This window comes from Phascolarctos cinereus, unplaced genomic scaffold (genome assembly GCF_003287225.1).
Source record: "Phascolarctos cinereus isolate Bilbo 61053 unplaced genomic scaffold, phaCin_HiC Scaffold_9;HRSCAF=440, whole genome shotgun sequence".
In the NCBI taxonomy this organism is placed as follows: Eukaryota; Metazoa; Chordata; class Mammalia; order Diprotodontia; family Phascolarctidae; genus Phascolarctos; species Phascolarctos cinereus.
Window position 1 is genome coordinate 196,781,942 of NW_027556402.1, and position 17,846 is coordinate 196,799,787.

General features: G+C 39.6%; 1 protein-coding gene across 1 annotated transcript in view; it reads left to right on the forward strand.

Annotated features, from left to right (window-relative positions):
* NOP14 (NOP14 nucleolar protein) overlaps nucleotides 1-17,846 on the forward strand; it is a 60,813-nt gene that overhangs the window by 26,909 nt on the left and 16,058 nt on the right. The window contains exons 4-11 of the mRNA XM_020992166.1: nucleotides 2,107-2,246; nucleotides 5,198-5,332; nucleotides 6,706-6,828; nucleotides 7,730-7,861; nucleotides 9,562-9,859; nucleotides 12,049-12,179; nucleotides 14,948-15,033; nucleotides 15,759-15,894. Coding sequence (XP_020847825.1) covers nucleotides 2,107-2,246; nucleotides 5,198-5,332; nucleotides 6,706-6,828; nucleotides 7,730-7,861; nucleotides 9,562-9,859; nucleotides 12,049-12,179; nucleotides 14,948-15,033; nucleotides 15,759-15,894 — 1,181 coding nt within the window. The remainder of the gene's footprint in view (nucleotides 1-2,106; nucleotides 2,247-5,197; nucleotides 5,333-6,705; nucleotides 6,829-7,729; nucleotides 7,862-9,561; nucleotides 9,860-12,048; nucleotides 12,180-14,947; nucleotides 15,034-15,758; nucleotides 15,895-17,846) is intronic.

Below are 17,846 nucleotides of genomic sequence, written 5' to 3' on the forward strand. Positions count from 1 at the left end.
AAAACAGCAGTATTTTCTAAGACAGAGAACTGAGAAAACTAATTGTGACTGTATTCGTTTGAGAAAAAAAAAGTCCAAAGAACATTAGATTTAGTGTTAGAAGACCTGATTTTGAATCCCAGCTCTGCTTCTTACTGTTTTTGTGACCTTAAGAAAATAAATTCCCCTTTCTGGGCCTCAGTTTACTCCTCTGTAGAAAAGAGATTAGACTAAATAATTTCTTAAGAACCCTTCCAGGTCTAAATTCTGTAACCCTACTAACTTGAAAAAATCTGGAAATCTTTCAGAATCATTATATCTTCTTTATTTCAAGAGTATTTGGGAAGGTGTTTTTTTCTTAAGAAAATAAATTAATAGCCATTTAATGAGTACCTTTACTTGGAAGTACAGATGAAAATGAGTTACAGTTTAACTCTGAGTGTAAGGATGGGAAGAGTACTAGAACACCTACCAATAAGAACTAAAGCCAAATGTTAACCCTACCATTTACTAGCTGTGTGATCTTGAGCAAATTGCTTCACCTCTCTAAGACTCAGTTTCCTTCCCTGTAAAATAGGAACAATACTTCTGTGATCAACCCCATAGCTTCTTCATGAGAGAAGTGTTAAGAAAAGTGCTTTGTAATTAAAGTGCTTTTTAAAAAAGTTACCTAATGGGGGCAGCTAGGTGGCGCAGTGGAGAGAGCACTGGCCCTGGGTTCAGGAGGACCTGAGTTCAAATCCAGCCTCAGACACATAACACTAGCTGTGTGACCCTGGGCAAGTCACTTAACCCCATTGCCTAACCCCCCCCCCAAAAAAAAGTCACCTACTAAATATGAAGTAAAACCTTATTAAGTAACATATTGGTCTCTCCAAAATAACTTGTCATTTGGAATCTAGCTCCCCTGATGACTGGATATTTATTTTAAAAATCATTTCTTTGAAGCTGTTTATATTATTGAATCTTCACTAAGAAGTATTTATAAAATCAGCCGTTGGCAAAAATAGAGAAATTCAACTTTGTCCATGAATGAAGAGCATTTATTAAGTGCTTACCCTGTGCTAAGTGCTGTCCAGACAACCAGAAAAGTCAGACAGTCCTTGTTCTTTAGTAACTAATGTTCTAACTGAGTGAGAATACATCCCTAAGAGGGTTCAGTTTCGAGACTGGTGAGAAAGCCTCATGGTCCTTAAGATTGAACTGCAGGGTAGATAGTAAGGCCTGATGGTCTGGCACAAGAGCAGGGCAGATGATAAGGCCCAGTGATCCACCATTTTACTCGATGGATTATAGCTGAGGACTCCCTGCTCTTTGAAGTGCTGTGAGTGGCCACATGTGCCCTGAAAGCAAGAGGAAGACCTCTGAGAGGCCTGGTCTACTCCGTACTCTTCAGTGCCCAATGGGATCCTTTCATCTCTCCTTCATGTTAAAAAAAGAAAACACCCTAATTTTAAAAAATACCTTAAATACAATATGTATGTGTATGGTGTGTGTATCTATTTTAATTTGTATAACACATGTTTCTGAAAGGTCAAGTATAATTCAAATCATAGCTGAAATGCACCAAAGGAAACTGTTTTAAAAGACCCTTCTGATGAATCCTGTAATATGTAATCCCTGAATATAGAGTTTATTGAACATGAATATTTATATGATTTCAGGTAATCATTTTCTAGGTATAGAACAGGAAGATATAAGACACTAAACTAAATGTAATCCTAGAGCACAACTGGAAGCTGATTTCTTTTTAAAACTTCTATCTCATCTAGCCTTCCTTTTTCCAATAAATCCCTGATTTCATTTCATTTCCTTGCGTTTTGCTCCTTTCTCCTCAAAAGTTGATTTCAGGGGGGAAATAATCCTGATAATCAAAGGTTCTAATGGTAGGGTTAAGTTTCAGTACATTGGATTTGCCTGAAGACTCAGATGTAATATTTGATAAGTGCCATTATGTATATGTTGTGTTCAAGATGGTCTGTATGAATTTTTTGCTTGAATGTGGAATTATTCAGTCCTTCTTATGACTAGTCTAGGAGAAATGTTGGCAGAGTACTGTAATAGTACACTCCCAAACCGTGAATCTGTGTGTGGTTCATGTTAGTTCTCATCACTATTTTTCTGCAGCTGAGTTAACTGCTTCCCATTTTGGAGGAGGTGGCGGTCTCCTTCGAAAGAAAGCCTCTGAACCGGGAGAGGAGGAAGAGAAACCAAAATCACGCAAAGAACTTATTGAAGAACTCATTGCAAAATCAAAACAAGAAAAGGTGGGTTTATGTTCTTAGCATGGAACAATTTAGTAATCATGAAAGTAAATGCCACATCATGGAAAGACATACAGAAAGATTTTGTGTGTGTATGATTTTATCATATTTAGACTATGTTTAAATGCTTTAAAATGTGATTAAAAATAATTACTTTTAAATATAAATATTTTGTAAAAGAAATAAAGTCCTATTCCACTGTGACATGACAGTGGGGGGAGTAAGCTCTGGCAAATTTTGCCATGCTGGGAAAGCTCCGACTATGCCCCTGATAAGAGACCAAGTTTTTGGGGGTTTTTTTTCCATCACATCTGCTAAGCTGATTACAGAGTTGTATGTGACCAGTAGGTTGGCCTCCTGGAGATAAATCAGTTTTATTTGTTTCACCTCTCCAAGACTCAGTTTCCCTCCCTGTAAAACAGGAGTAGTACTTATGTGATCTACCTCACAGCATTTTCATGAGACAGTAATGAGAGAAGTGTTGAAACAAAAGAAAATGAACCATGATCTTCTGTTCTGTGCCTTCTCCCTCCTGCTTCGGCAGTGATGGTGGCAGAGAGGCAGGAAAGGAGGCAGAGAGCAGCAAGAATCATGTATGGACTTTAGACCATCAATATATTTCCATTTACCTTTTGGTATTCTAAATGTGAGATGCTTCACCAGTAACCAACAAATAGACATGTCACCAGAGGGGCTTAAAATCATATTATTCTTGACATGCCTTGCTATAAGCAAAACCAGAAAGAAAAAGAAGGAAGCTACAGTTAATTGGAAGACTGGTTCGTGGGTACTCCTTGGACAGGCAAAGAAAGAAGCTGGCTGAATGGATTTTATCAGACACCCAGAGGCAACCAGAAACATTTTTTCATGGGATATTTGGTTATTATGTGTTATGATACTAGTAAATAAGGACAGAAAGTCCATCATGAGAATAATGGCAGCCTGGACACATCCATCAGTTGGTGAGGATGAAATGTACAGAAATTTTGTAAAGATTGCATGCCTGCAGTCCTGTCCATACCCAGGTTCTGTGAGAATCCTCCATGCTTGAATCAAGTGCATCGTCAGTGACGGCCTTAGTGAGGAGCAAGCAGGCTTTCACAAATGATATTCCATAATGGACCACTCTTGACCACCTCACAGTTGTGAAAAAGACATGGTGAGTTATTCAGATCCCATTGTACATGTTGCTGACAGTGAAAAAATTTTTAATTAATTTGCTAGAATAAAATGCTACAAGCTTTTTTACAGCAAAAGTATTTTAAGATCATTCAGGATTCCTTAGAATATGTCAAAACAAGTAATGCTATTCCATGACCCCTCTGATTGCAAACATTAGAGGAGCCATTAAACAGGGAAATGTATACCTATCAAAGTTATTTGTCACTGTGAAGGAGGAAATCCAGCCTAAGAAGGGATTCTCTGTTGATATTAAGGTCCTTCAAATACTGCTGTTTGCACATGGCATGCTGATTACATCAGACCCCCAGGACATTGCTGAGCCTCCTAGAAGAAATCTTTAATAACTCTACTGTGTAGACCTGCCCATCTACACAGATGCTTCATTCACATCTACATGTGAATGAAGAATGTCCATTGCTCTTATTTCAATTTGTATTTGGATGGAAAAACTGCCCCCAGGATTGAACAGAAAGAAGATAGCAGGCTGTAATTGCAAATAGCAAATTATGAAATGAAAGCAAAGACCTATCTTTTCAATACTAACATTTTACTGGTCTTGTGTATGGCAGCATGATGCCACTAAAGAACTAAAAATGAGTATCAACCAGAAGGCAGTGGAGCGCATCCAGCAACATAGAACCAAGGAGGCACTCCCCAGAGAAACAGGAGTAATGGATGTCAGCAAGGAAGAAGAGAAGCTGCCCTGCTCATCGTGTCTCAAGAGCAGGGTCACAGTGTTGTGCTGGTCCCCTCAGAAAGTCAGGAGAAAGCAGGGAAAGCTTCCAGTGTGGAGGTTGAACACCCAGTACTGAAATTTTGGAAGAACGTGGAGGAGGGTCTTAGGCCTGGAGGGGCTGCAATGTGCTTCATTGGAGGAAACTCCCAGATTGATGAGATCCCAGATCCATTTCAGTATAGATTATGTTAACTCTTACCTAGTACATACTAATAGTTTCAGTGATGAGACACTTGCATAAAATATATTATTAAGAGTGTAATTTAGATTCTACTTATGATTAATTTTTTTTCTCTTTCAAACATTCATTTGATAAGCATCATGCTTCCTCTGCTGTGTACATGACTTTTATAGTCATTGGGATAAAGAATATGTTGTTGAGGTGAAGAACTATATTCACAGGTAGAGAAGACATTGTCTCTGATTCTCAGAAACTTTCTGTCTTGAAAGGAAGATAAAATAGGCACATTAGCAAACTGTGTGATACAAAATAAAACATAATGCATGCATGAATAAGGTACTAGCACAATGCTCTATTCGTAGGTAGGAGAGGTCAGTTAGATTGATAGGAAATCGTATCCCTTTCATTTTACAAATGAAGAAAATTAAGTTCCAGGGAGATTAGAATGACTTCTGTAAGGTCATACAAATCTGGGAATTTGAATCCAAGTCCTGTGACTCCAGATTTGGTGCTCTTTCTCTATTGTAGGGGCTAGGGGAAAGAGATAATGGGAAATTTAACAGCAGAGGAGGGGGTGTGTTGAAGGGACCTTACTGGAAGTGTATCATTTTCATAAGCAAAGGTGTAGCATTTTAGATAATTTTGTTAACGAATCATAGGTAGTAAGATAATGGATTTTTAAAAATCTATTAATTTTTATCTTTTAGAAATAAACATCAACTTGTGCTGTTTCTGTTTGTATTGTCATATGTTGGCTTTGGACTATGTGGTTGCTTCTTTTTTTGCTAAAAACTAGAATATTTAGTCTGAAGAGAATACTAATGATTTAAGGAGATTTGTTTTTTTTTTCCCTAGCGTGAGAGACAGACTCAACGAGAAAATGCCCTTGAACTCACTGAGAAATTGGACAGTGATTGGAAGGAAATCCAGTTTCTGCTATCTCACAAAACCTCCAAATTGGAAAAAAAGAATAAAGAAGAGAAACCTAAGGTAAGAGCCAAACCATTTAACTAAATACTGAACTGAATGTCTTCTAATTATTTCAGCCAGGGCAGAGTCTTTAAGGCCATCAAGTCTGTGCTGGCCCTTTTTCTTTTATTCAATAGTCATTCATTCCACCACCAATTATTAAGGACCTCCTATGTACAAAGTAGGACGTGGTCCTTGCCCTCGAGGAACTTAGAGACTTACAGGGCCCGTGAGATATGCACAAACATGAGGTTGCTGACACAGAATGGAATGTGGTAAGAGTGTAGAAAATCTACAATGGGCTGTGTAAGATCTAAGGTGGAATGCGCATTTCCAACTTGAGGGGTAGGAGAGGATTCATGGAGACAGCAACATTTGAACTGGGGCTTGAAGAATCATAGGATTTCAATAGGCAGAGTGAGGAAGCCATTCCATGCCTAAGGAATGGCAGAAACCAAGGCACCAATGTGAGAAAGAGCCCTGGAAATGTAGAGGGGACAAGGAATGGTCCATTCTGACTAGAACTTAACATACCTGAAAGGAAGAAGTATGAAATAAGATGGGAAAGGCACCAGGGCATCCACATATAGTTCCTTTTGGCTTTAATCTTTTGTCTTGGGTTCTAGATTGTCCATTTAAAAAAATTACCCTATTGACGTCTTGCCAGTGTGAGGGGAATCTAAATTACTTTCAATATTAACAGACCTTTCAGATGGGTATATTTTACCCTTCCCCCAAATGGCCTAGTTTCTAGACTTAGGAGAAGTTTCAGTGTTAATTTTTTTTTTCAAATAGTCTTCTGTCCTTTCTAATAGACAAATAAATTCTTTCTCAAATACATTTATTTTATTATTTATCCAGTTGATTCCTAAGTACTCTTTTTTTTTTTCACTCCCAGTTAGTTAAAAACACTCTCTTAAATTGAGTAGCTACTCTTTGGAAAACAGCTCTCATTTGCCCAGACTTTTTGATTTCATCTGACTCTCCGTAATTCTTTCTCAGCAAGTTAGGTGTTTTGAGCCAACCTTATCATTCCTGACATTTTAACAGATTTCCCATACAGTAAACATACAATAGCATGAAAGGTCCCCTCCAGCCCTAGAAAAATTCTGTTTTTATTAATTTAATGCGTAAATATTTTTATTTTTGAGTGAACACTATTTTTGCTAATCCACATGTTTTGAGAGAGATTTTCTAATCTTCCAAGACCTTCTTTTTCATTGATCTCTTTAATCTGTAAGTAGTATTACGATAGTTTTTCTTCTGGCAGAAGAGAGTTAGATGTGGCTTGGCTGTTTCCAGACCTAGCCATTGCTAACTGTTGCCAGACCTCTGTTGGCAGAGGTCTCTGAAAGACAAAGCACTTCTAACTGAAAGGACTTGTTTTCCCTTAGCCTGATGCATATGACATAATGGTCCGGGAGCTGGGATTTGAAATGAAGGCGCAGCCCTCAGACAGGATGAAAACTGAGGAGGAGCTGGCTGAAGAGGAGCAAGCACGACTCAAGAAGCTAGAGGTACCTCAAACCCAGTTGCTTCTTTCCTGTTGTAGCCTTAGAACTAATGGTGCTGGTCTTCTTGAGTCAAAAAAGGCTGAACAGCAGCAAGAAGTGATGGAAGTGCTTCAGTTTATCGTGTAAGACTGTTTCCATTTCCCTTTCATACCCAAAAGAGGTGTTTAAAGAAAATGCTACAGCCTGAAAATTCAGCCTCCAGATATCTTCTGTTATCCAGTAATTTCATCTTGGCCTAGTATTATTAAGTGGTATTAATTCACAGACTGAAAATATACATTGTATCCTATCAGTGGCATCATTTAGCATATTTAGAAGAGTTCTTTTTGAGAGATTTTATTTCATGCACTTGTTACTTTGTGTACAAAGAGTAACTGGTGAAATATCTCTGTCCCTAGGATGTGTGTGTATGTATATATACATACATACGTGTATATATCTCCAATAAGAAATGGCTTTATTTGACTGGAAAGACTGTAAGAATAAATATTGGGGGGGTTTTGTGACTATAAAAATGTTTCTGCTATGACTAAAGATGTAAGGCCTTCAACTGCAAAGAAAACCATTTTCTTTGGTAAATAGGATATGCTCTAAAATCATATAAGACTTGTAATGTATTTGTTAGTTTTATTGAAGAAACCTAAGTAGAAAACATTTATAAAGCATTCAAAATCTGACATGAATCCACAGAACAAGGAAATTCAGATTGGGGAGTGCACAGTGTAAATGCTCCAGTGTCTTTTACCACCTCTGGTAGTACAGTGAGTCACCCAGAACATAGCAAAACATTCTTAATCATTAACTCAGCAAGTTAGTGTTGACAGCAAGGTGCCGAAGTTTTGTGTCTTGTCTTACCTGCCAACATGGAAACATTTTTTATTGTTATCGTTCTTGTTCGGGACAGGCTGATAGACTTCGCCGGATGCTTGGAAAGGAAGAAGATGAAAATGTTAAGAAACCAAAGCACATGTCAGCAGATGATTTAAATGATGGCTTTGTTCTAGATAAAGATGATCGGCGTCTACTTTCTTACAAAGTAAGAACTTAGGGTTTTCAGTGTCCCAAGTTATTTAAAAATCACTTTTCAAGTAATAGTGTTGTCTAGTGAATTTATCTTAATGGTGTACTCTTTTGAAGGAAGCTATTCATTTTTTCTTTAAAAAGGCAGGTTCTACATAGTGCTATGTCTAGATGTTTACTGATATAATCAAATGTCAGAACATTATTGAGAAGATGGTAATAATACCTATCTGCCTCACCTCCCTGGAGAAGGTTCACAGATAGTAAAATCAGTGAGATCAGCATTATTTACTGTTCATTTGTTCACTTCAGCTGTTCCTTATCACAGGTGAGTGGTTTATCTGTAAACCTGTTTTAATACAGTAGTACTCATAGTTTAGGTAGCTAGCATGGCTTGAGTTTTAAATGTCAAGTTGAATAGCTATAATTCACTTCATCGATTATTAATTGCCTGATCCCCCTTAAGCACTGGAGTTTAAAGTAAAGTTACTTCCTGCAAGGCCCTTATAGTCTAACATTTGCCACAATTCTGAAATGTGTTCACCTTGAAACAGCCAGGAAGGGGCCTTTGAATCATAGACTTTTAGTATTAGAAGAAATGTCCAAGATCATGGATTCCCGCTTTTTCCCAAAGCATAAATTCCCTCTCCAACATGCCTCACAAACAATCACGCTCCGCCCAAACATCTCCAGAGATGAATTCTTCCTGCTCACAGTTTGATTTTTATTTTTTAACCCCATCTGTTAAAAGCAAGTTTGTCCTTCTAGTGAATTGAAATTTATCCCCTTGTTCTGTCTACTCCTTGGTCTTAGTTCTCTCATCAGGGGCAAAGCAGGTTAAATTTCATCATCTTCCATATGACAACCCTTAAAATATTTTAAAAGAGGGATCATGTTCCCCCTAAGACCTTTCTTCCCAAGGCTAAACATTCCCACCAGTCCTCATCGAATGTTTTCAGATCCCCTTTCCATCCTGGCTGCTGGGCTCTTGTCACATTGCTGCTTGTCAGCATTCCTATGAAGTGGGGCCCTCAGAACTGAACACCATATTCCACATGTGGTCTGACCAGGGTGGAGAACAGAAAGACCGTAAACTCCCTTGTTGTAGACATCATGCCTCTGCTCACGCAGCCTTAGAGCAGGGAAGCTGATGAACTTGGCACATAGCTGACTGCCAGCTCCTTCCCTCTGCCTTGATCATCCATGTCTCCCTCACAACCTAGCACATGAGGTCAAGTCAAGTCAGCAAGCCCTTTTTAAGCACTTACTATGTGCTTGACACCGTGCTAAGCACTAGGGATGCAAAGAAAGGCAGAGTTTGGGGGATGTGGAGGGTAGTGAGGTGACTTGTGCAAGAATCAGCCCAGAGGCCAGTGTTACCTCTTGGAGCATTGGAGTAGAGAGAGATGTAAGGAGACTAGAGAGATCGGGAGAGGCCAGGTTACAAAAGACTTTAAAGACCAAACCAGATTTCTGTACTGGATCGTGTGGACAAAAGAAAAGGCTGTAAAGGAGAGTCTGGAAGCAAAGCTAGTATTGTTCTGCCTGACTCTTGGTAGTAGCTGCAGATAGTCCTTAGACCCTGCTTTAATTGTGCCCTGGTGAGGTTACATTATGCTCACTTCCATCTTTACTCTTTTATCTCAAACATTTTGTCTTAACTATTGTGCCTACTGGTTATCCTATAAATGACTGATTTTTTTTTTCTGTTATAAGGATGGGAAGATAAATCAAGAAATGGATGACCCTAATGAGGAGGAACAAGCCCAGGAAGGCAGTGAAGAAGACAGTGAAAGGGAGGGAGATAAAGAGTCAGATACTGGGGATTCAGAAGAAAGTGATGCCCCAGACAGTCACTCCGATCTTGAATCTGATGTGGACAGTGAGGAAGAAGACATTGTGCGTGAGAATCAGAAGAAAAAGCAACTCCAGGCACCTGAAAAAAAACCAAGTGATGCTAACCAAAAAGCAAGGATGGAAGCTGCTAGATCTGAACTCCCGTACACGTTTGCTGGTAGGCAAACACCTGGGTTTTTCTAGTATCTTAGATGACTCAAAAAAGCTCTCTACACTTCACCTTCTATATCTGTAAGGGAAAAAAAATCAAATCACAAAGGAAATCACATAGTTTTTCCTTTGGTTTTTATGTCAGTACCCTCGTACCTCTTCTGGGTACCTCTTGGGAGAATTTAGCTAGGTTAGCATTTACCCAATTAATCAACCCTGTTATATTGGTGATCAGTGTCTCTGGGTGAGAACATGGAGTAATTCCTACCATCATAGGGGCTTTGGGCTATTGGGGTGTAGTCAGTGGTACAGAAATCCTGGAATTTAAGTCGTTTTCCTGTATGACTGTAGGGCACTATGAATAGGCCAAGTTGCTAAGCCAGTGCAAATCAGCCTCTTCTTGTATGAGACCTTCCACAGTCATTTCCTAATTAATGTTGTTAAGCAGAAACAGTTTTTGTGGTATGTGGAATAAGTTTGTTAGTAAAGAGGCTTTGTCCAAGCAAACTACCACTTTATCTCAGTGAACAGCCTTGGAAAATGGATCCTACTTGATGGGCTTTTCCATGGAAAAGGCTTCTCCTTTTAGACCTGTGCTGTAAATGTGCAGATAAAAAGTGCCTCTTAGGTGGTACATGACTCAGTCACTGTTTGTACTGCCTCCTTGTCTCACCTCACAGAACTCCCTGGTGATGTCACCTACATGTTTTTTTGCTAATCCACACTGTGCTTTGGCCCAGTAAAACAGGGACTCTCTGTCTCTGATCATGCTGTCTGTCCTTCACTGCTTCCATGTGATGGCTCATCTACAATAAATAGCATTTATTGTGGTTGAGGAATGGAAAACGGGAATCAGTGAAATACAAGAGGCCAGCGTTGAGAGAAACAAGATGTAGAGGAGATTGAAGCAATACTGTCTTAGGAAGGTTTTCAGAGAGAGGCAACGTGGCGTGATGGTTAGAGATGTGGCCTTATAGTCGAAAAGTCCAGTCCTGCCTCTGCCATAAATTGACCGTGTAACCCTGGGCAAGTCAGCTAACTTTTCAGTGACCCAGGCATTAAGTTGGAGAGCAGCTTCCAGTCTGCTTTGGTAAAGGGAGATTGCTCACTGGTAGCTACCTGTGTCAGTGATATCCTAAGTCCAGACCAAAAGGTTTTCAGAAGTAAGGACTTTTACATGCACTTTGGGTTAGGGCCTTTCCTCTGTCATGATGATATCTGTCATCATTCAGAAACTTGGTGGTGCCTCCCCATTCCCTATGGGATCAAACCCAAACTCCTCAGTTTGACATTTGGCACCATCCACATTCTGGCTCCTCCTCTGCATCCAGCCTGAGAGCTGACCACGTCCTGTTTTGTACCTTCTGCTCCATCAAGACTTGGGTCCTCACTAATTACAATGCATTTCCAATTCTACTCTAAACTAAACTGGTCCTCTCAGTCAGTATTGGGGTTCAGGGCACAGGGATGGAATGGTGTGGTGGGAAGAGAACTTTGTTGGGTGTCATCAGACAGCCTAGTTCTGAATCTGTCTTCTTACCACCTTTGTGTATCCGGTGCCTTCTATGTCCTCATCTGTAAAATCAGGGAGCTGAATTAGGCAATCTCTAAAGTTCCTTCCATTTCTCAGTACCGTGGTCCTCTGAACTTTAGCTCAGCCTCCTTTTTGAACTTTTAAGATGATTCTCCATGGAAAAATATTGTGGGGTTATTCCTTTAATGAGATTTTGGGTAATCATTCCTTTGATAAGATTTTTGAGCCTATAAAATTCAGTATGAAATTAAAATAAGCTTCAGGATTTCCTCAGTATAAACAAGCAGCAAACATTAAATATATTTATCCTTTTATATTTAGGATCTGCCAAAGGAAATAACTTCTTAGAATCACAAATCTAGAGCTAGAAGGGGCCTCAGGTGCTAAGACTAAGCCCCTCATTTTATAGATGAGGACACCAAGTCTCAGGAAGAGTAAGTGACTTCTTGCTGTCATACGCACAGGTAGTAAGAATCAGAAGCCATATTTGAACAGCTGAGTTTCTTAATTCCAGAGCCAGTATGTTCTCTACTGTACCACACTGTTTTTAAAGGAAATTAAATTTTCACTGTAATGGGCATGATTATTCTTCAGGAACAAAGTGTTTTCATTTGCTTTTTGGATATACTGTTTATGAAATATTTTTGGTTATTTTTTTATAGCTCCTGATTCCTATGAGGAGCTTAAGTCTTTACTCTCAGGAAAAACAACAGAACAGCAGCTTGTGGTGGTCGAGAGAATTCAGAAATGCAACCATCCAAGTCTTGCTGTGGGAAACAAAGCAAAATTAGAGGTATGTCTACGTGTTTGGAGTTGGAGGACTCTGAAGGGCTGTGTTCCTAGCTTAAGTCTGTTTACAGGACTGCTGTTGTCTAGAGTGCTGCTGTAACACAAAGTGGGCAGACATTTCCACACTGCCAGGATCACTGTCAGTAAAGACTGGTTAAGTGCTGAGCGCATGCACAACTCAGAGCTGGGGGACATGCTGATCGTGTTTTAATTCCCATATGGGCTCAGATTCTACAGTTTACTCAAGCACTGCTCGTTTTTGACTCTTTCTTCTTCTGTATCCAGTTAATCACTAAGGTCCTGTTTATTCTCCCTTCTAGTTCTTTCTCACACTCGTCCTCTTCTTGTCCTTTCAAGTTCCACAGCCCTTATTTCTGAATTATTAAATGGTCTTCTGGTCTCTAGACTCTCTCTCTCTAAGGTAGCATATGCACAGTTGCATTTCTAAATTGCTTCTAGCATGTTAGCTCTTGCTCAGGATTCTTCATTGTCATCAGATCAAATCCAAATTTCTCAGCCCAGTTTTTAGGACCCTCCACAGTCTGGCCCTGTCCAGTTTTCCTTTCACTCTTTCTCACAGTATACCCTCTGCTCCAGCCGTGCTGATCTAACCAGCTAATGAACTTCAGAATTTCACTTAAAATTAACTCAGAATGATAGAATGGATTTGGAGTTAGAGGATCTTGGTTCAAATACTTGGTTCTATGACTTATTAACCTGGGTGACCTTGGGTAAGTCACTTAACTTTGTTGGGCCTCAGTTTCCTTTTTTGCCAAATGATGTGGTGACTTTTAAGGTCCCTTTGAATTCTAATCTAAATTCTGTGAACTGGAACCTATACAGTTTGAACCCATCACTTTGTCCTCACTGTCATCACTTTGACTCTGAGTCTAATGAGAGCTAGGTTCAGTTCTCAACTCCAGACCTGAGGCAAATCACTCAGCCTCTTAGCCTTGATGTTTTTTTATCTTATAAAATGGAGATAATCATACCTGTTGTCCCTGCATCTCAGGGTTGTCATGAGGCTCAAGTCCTCCAGTTATAAATATTAAACCACCATGTAAATGTCTCATTTTGTTATTATTATGTCATAGTCCGTGTTCTACTCAAACCACTCATGGCAACCAGCTATAAAATGTGCGTTCATTGTGTGTAGGACACTGAGCTAAATGCTGCAGGCAATATACAGGTACAATTCCTGCCCTTGAGTTAATTACGGTACAGTGGGTTTAAGATAAGTACACCAACACTTATAAAAGACAGAGTATGGTTAGTGACACCAGATACATACACATCAGAGACATGGTGATTCAGAAGGAAAAAAGGAAATCACCTCCATATTGGGGCTGGGGAGAATTGGGTTAGGCAGCATCTAAGGTGGGCCTTAGAGGAGGAGCAGGGTTTTGGCAGGCATTGTACGGGAAAGAACCTTTCTGGTGGGTGGACAGCATGAGCAAAGACAGAGAGGTAGGAAATTATGAGACTTGTTAGAGAGCCAGACGTGGTCCAGCATGTTTTTTTTCCAAACTGCTTTCACATTAGTTTTGTCATTTATATCTTCAATGACTACCCTGTGAGTTAGGACAGGTGGTATCATTATTATCTCCATCCTATAGAGGAGGAAACTGAAGATGACACCTTGCCCAGCATGAAACAGCTAATTCCATGACAGAATCCAGACTGAAATAGATGTCATCAAAGATGTGACTCTTACCAAAAAGAGTTTTCACTTTAGTGATCAGAAGCATGTAAGGCCAGACAAGAAAAATCCTCCAGCAGCAACAATCTAAAGCAGCCAGTTGTGATTTATGGACAGGTCTCCCTCAATCTGCTGCAGATTCCTGTATCGCTTGTTCTGTACCACAAAATTTAGCACTTACGCATACTGTCGTGCATTGTTCAAAACTGTTTTATTTGTGTTGGTCTCATCTTCTTAGATTGTTAGTTTCTGAAGGGCAGAGCCTTTGTCTAATCTTCATTCTTTATATCTGTGTGTCTGTATTTCTGTATCTTGACAACCTAATGTGAGGCAAGGGTGCTCGATAAATACGTGGTGACCATTCTGTTGTTTAAGCCTTGCTTTCAGTACCGTCTGTTGGGTAGGCAGAAGGGGAGAATTCGATCAAAGCAGTAGAAAGTGTCCCAGGCAGGGCCCCAGGCTACCAGAACCATATCTCTGCTACCAGTTGGCTCTGCAACCTTGAGCAAGCCCTTCCCCTCTCTGACCTCATCTGTCAGCTCTGTAAAATGGGGTGGTTAGACTAAATGATGTCTGTCTTTAGGATACTGATTATATTCTCTGACTTGGTGACTTTAAGGGAAGAGTAAATAAGAGAAAGGGAAGAGAGAGCAACAGAGATGAAATGGGGAGGAGGGAAGAGAAGGTATTGTTGACAGGTGACAGTCTAGTCTGGCTTTTTTTTCCATCCTTGGTGGTCCTCAGTTCTTTTGCTACATATTCCATCCTGCCTGCAGCTCCTCTTGTATTCCCTCTTCCATTACTTTGATACATTCCGGCAACTACTCCCAGGAGTGAGGAAATCTGGGATGTATGACATTGGTCAAGTCACTTTCCCTCTGAGGATTTTGATTTCCCTAAATATACCGCTGTTAATTTCATCAGTGAACCTTGAAATTGCAAATGATCTAGTCCCTTGATGTCTTTCCACATGTTTTTAGGTAGAAATCCTGGGTACTGATAGTATTCAAACTGGATGAGAATTATTTTCCTTTTAATATCAGTATATCATTTTCTTGTTGGTGTCCTTACAGAAATTATTTGGCTTCCTCTTGGAGTACATTGGGGATTTGGCCACTAAGGCTCCACCAGATCTGAAAACTATTGACAAGTTAGTTGTGTAAGTAAAACATGGTATTACATTGACTAAGATAGACTCTGAGAATTTTTGTCATCTTTAGAATCATCAAAAATGCATCCTGGATTTTATAAAAGGACGAGCACAGGCGTAGCCCTCTAGGCCCTCAAGTACAGCCCTTTGACTGAATCCAAACTTCACAGAACAAATCCCTTTAATAAAAGGATTTGTTCTGTAAAACTTGGACTCAGTCAAAAGGCCACACCCAAGGACCTAGAAGGCCACATGTGGCCTTAAGGCCACAGGTTTCCCACCCCTGGACTAAGGTTTTGTGTGGCCACAGATGTAAAGGGCTGTCTGTGCCCCTTAAATGTTTAAAGTCTGTTAGACCAAGAAAGGGACCTTAGGGAGCATCTGATCCAACCTTTTTATTTTATAAAGGAAGAAGCCACTGTCCAGAGAGGGAAAATAATTTACCCACAAGTCATATAGTGAAATTAGTGGCCAAGTCTAAACTAGAGCACAGGTCTACTAGAAAAGCTATGGTCTTGATCACCCAGAAACCTAGCAGAATATGATTTTGGCCAAGATCTTCCAGTTCTAACTATTAACAAGAGTCCAGTGTTGAATCCAGTCAGTGAGAACTTACAGGTAGCTCTCTGTATTGGTGTCGCAATGAGGTGGTTTTCTGGTTGGGTTATTTTTTTTCTTCTCTTGGTTTTACTATCTGGTGTAGTCGAATGATGACTTGTATTTCTGGTTAACAGGCAGTTGTACAATCTTTGCCAGATGTTTCCTGAATTTGCAAGCAGCTCTGTTAAATTTGTCCTCAGAGATGTTGTACATGAGATGGAAGAAATGATTGAAATAAAAGGCCGTGCAGCATTTCCGGGATTGGACGTGGTAAGTAACATGTTCTGTTGGCTAAAAATTGGTTACTTTTCCCACAATGTACAACAGTTTAGACATTAAGTTCTATTCTACATTTCATGAAAAGGCTAATTATTAGAATACAATACAGCATTACTTCTAAGGTTTGTGTAGTCCCCAGGGCTTCTTGAATAATCTGAAAAATGGAGTAGAATAAGACCTGGAAGACTTTTTCATGTACAAACAATTAACTAAAATGTTTTTAATAAAAAAGAAGCTTCAATTTGATTCAAAATCAGTAGAACCTTGTTTTAATTTTGATGCCAAATAGAATTAAAACAACTCATTATGATAATGATCATTTAATTCTGTAGCACCATCAGGGAGATCCCCATACTAGTGGAATCCAAGACCCTGACCAAAATCAAAGTTTGTCAAGTGCTTTCCTTCAGCAGCTCTGGGGGAGCCTCATCTTTGTGGCCATGTCTTCCACTAGGCCTATTCTCTGACCCATCCCAGCTTAGGATATTCTCTTCCAAGGTCACCACTACACGCTGACGGGGCATCAGAGTAGGGTAATAAGCAGGAGGAGAAGTTAAGCAGCATGCATTAATATCTCCATGTTACTAAGGAGGTTTAGAGAGACTTGTTACTTAGTGTTGTTGATGCCTGCACTCAAAACTCCCAAATTTTCTTACTCCAAGTTCAGTGTTTTTCCTTTGAGACCACATCATCTCCCTTAAGCCCAAATTAACTTATTTTACTAATGGTCAAAAACATATATTGGTCTCTTTTTCTCAGTAGTAGCACTATCAGGAATATCTGAACCACTTTTAATGACTATCCTCTTGATATAGTTGTATACAGTGCACCTTAGACTCACATGGCTTTTATGGATAAAAAGCTCTTGTGTTTAATGGCCACTCGAACGCATATTGGTACTAGCTTGTTCCCTGACAAATTGGAGGGGGAAAACACATGCTTTTGTTAGGTAGGTCAGACCAGTTAGTAATTATTGATCATATTGATCACTTCCTATACTGTTAGGAGGTCATTCTAATCCTGTGGTTCCCCACCTTCTTGGGGGTTGAAGCCTTATCTTTGACATAATTTTACAGTGCCCCTATCTCGGTCCTCAATATTTCAGTATGTTGTATAGCATGTATTTATTTTGTAAGTTAAATAAAATGTAAGCTATGGTGGAGTTTTTTTTTTAAAGGATTTCATGAGATTTCTTGGAGTACTACAAAGGTAAGGTCAGAAATTAGGTTTTATAGCTTGTTCGCACCTGAAGCCAAATAACCATATGTGTGTGTGTGTGTGTGTGTGTGTGTGTGTGTGTGTGTGTGTGTGTGTGTGTGTATACATATACATATATATATATATATATATATATATATATATATATGTATGTATATATAAATTGTCTCAGGAAAACAACATACTAGAATATAATACATATTAAAATCATTACCTACCCTAAGCCCCACTAACCTTGAGGATTTATGTAAAATTAAGCCATTGTCCAAGCATTTGGCCACAGAATCGCAGAATATAAGGACTTTAGAAGTCACCTAGTTGGATTTTCCTTCCTTTTATAGAGGAGGTAACTTGACAAGAACTTGCCCTAGGTCATCCATCTAAGAAGTAGCTTGGCAAGATGTAGCCCCTGTCTTCTGGCTTCAGTTTCAGGCCTTGTTCCATGAGGCCGCTCTGCTCAGGGAAGACCAAACACTAGAGGTACTTAGTGAACAGACTCAATAAACACAGGTAGAGAGCCAGAAGAAGAATGTTAAGGTTACAGTGAGGCACAGCCACAGCAGTGTGGCACTTCCATAACTGTTGGGGATCACAAGCAAGGGATGAGTCTGACATGCCGCAGGTAGGAGTGGAGGCGCTTTTATTCCATTTTAAAGTCTGGGCCTGTTTATCAGGCTCTTTAGGTATCTGATTTACTAATCACAAGCCCATGGAGATGCTCCTCA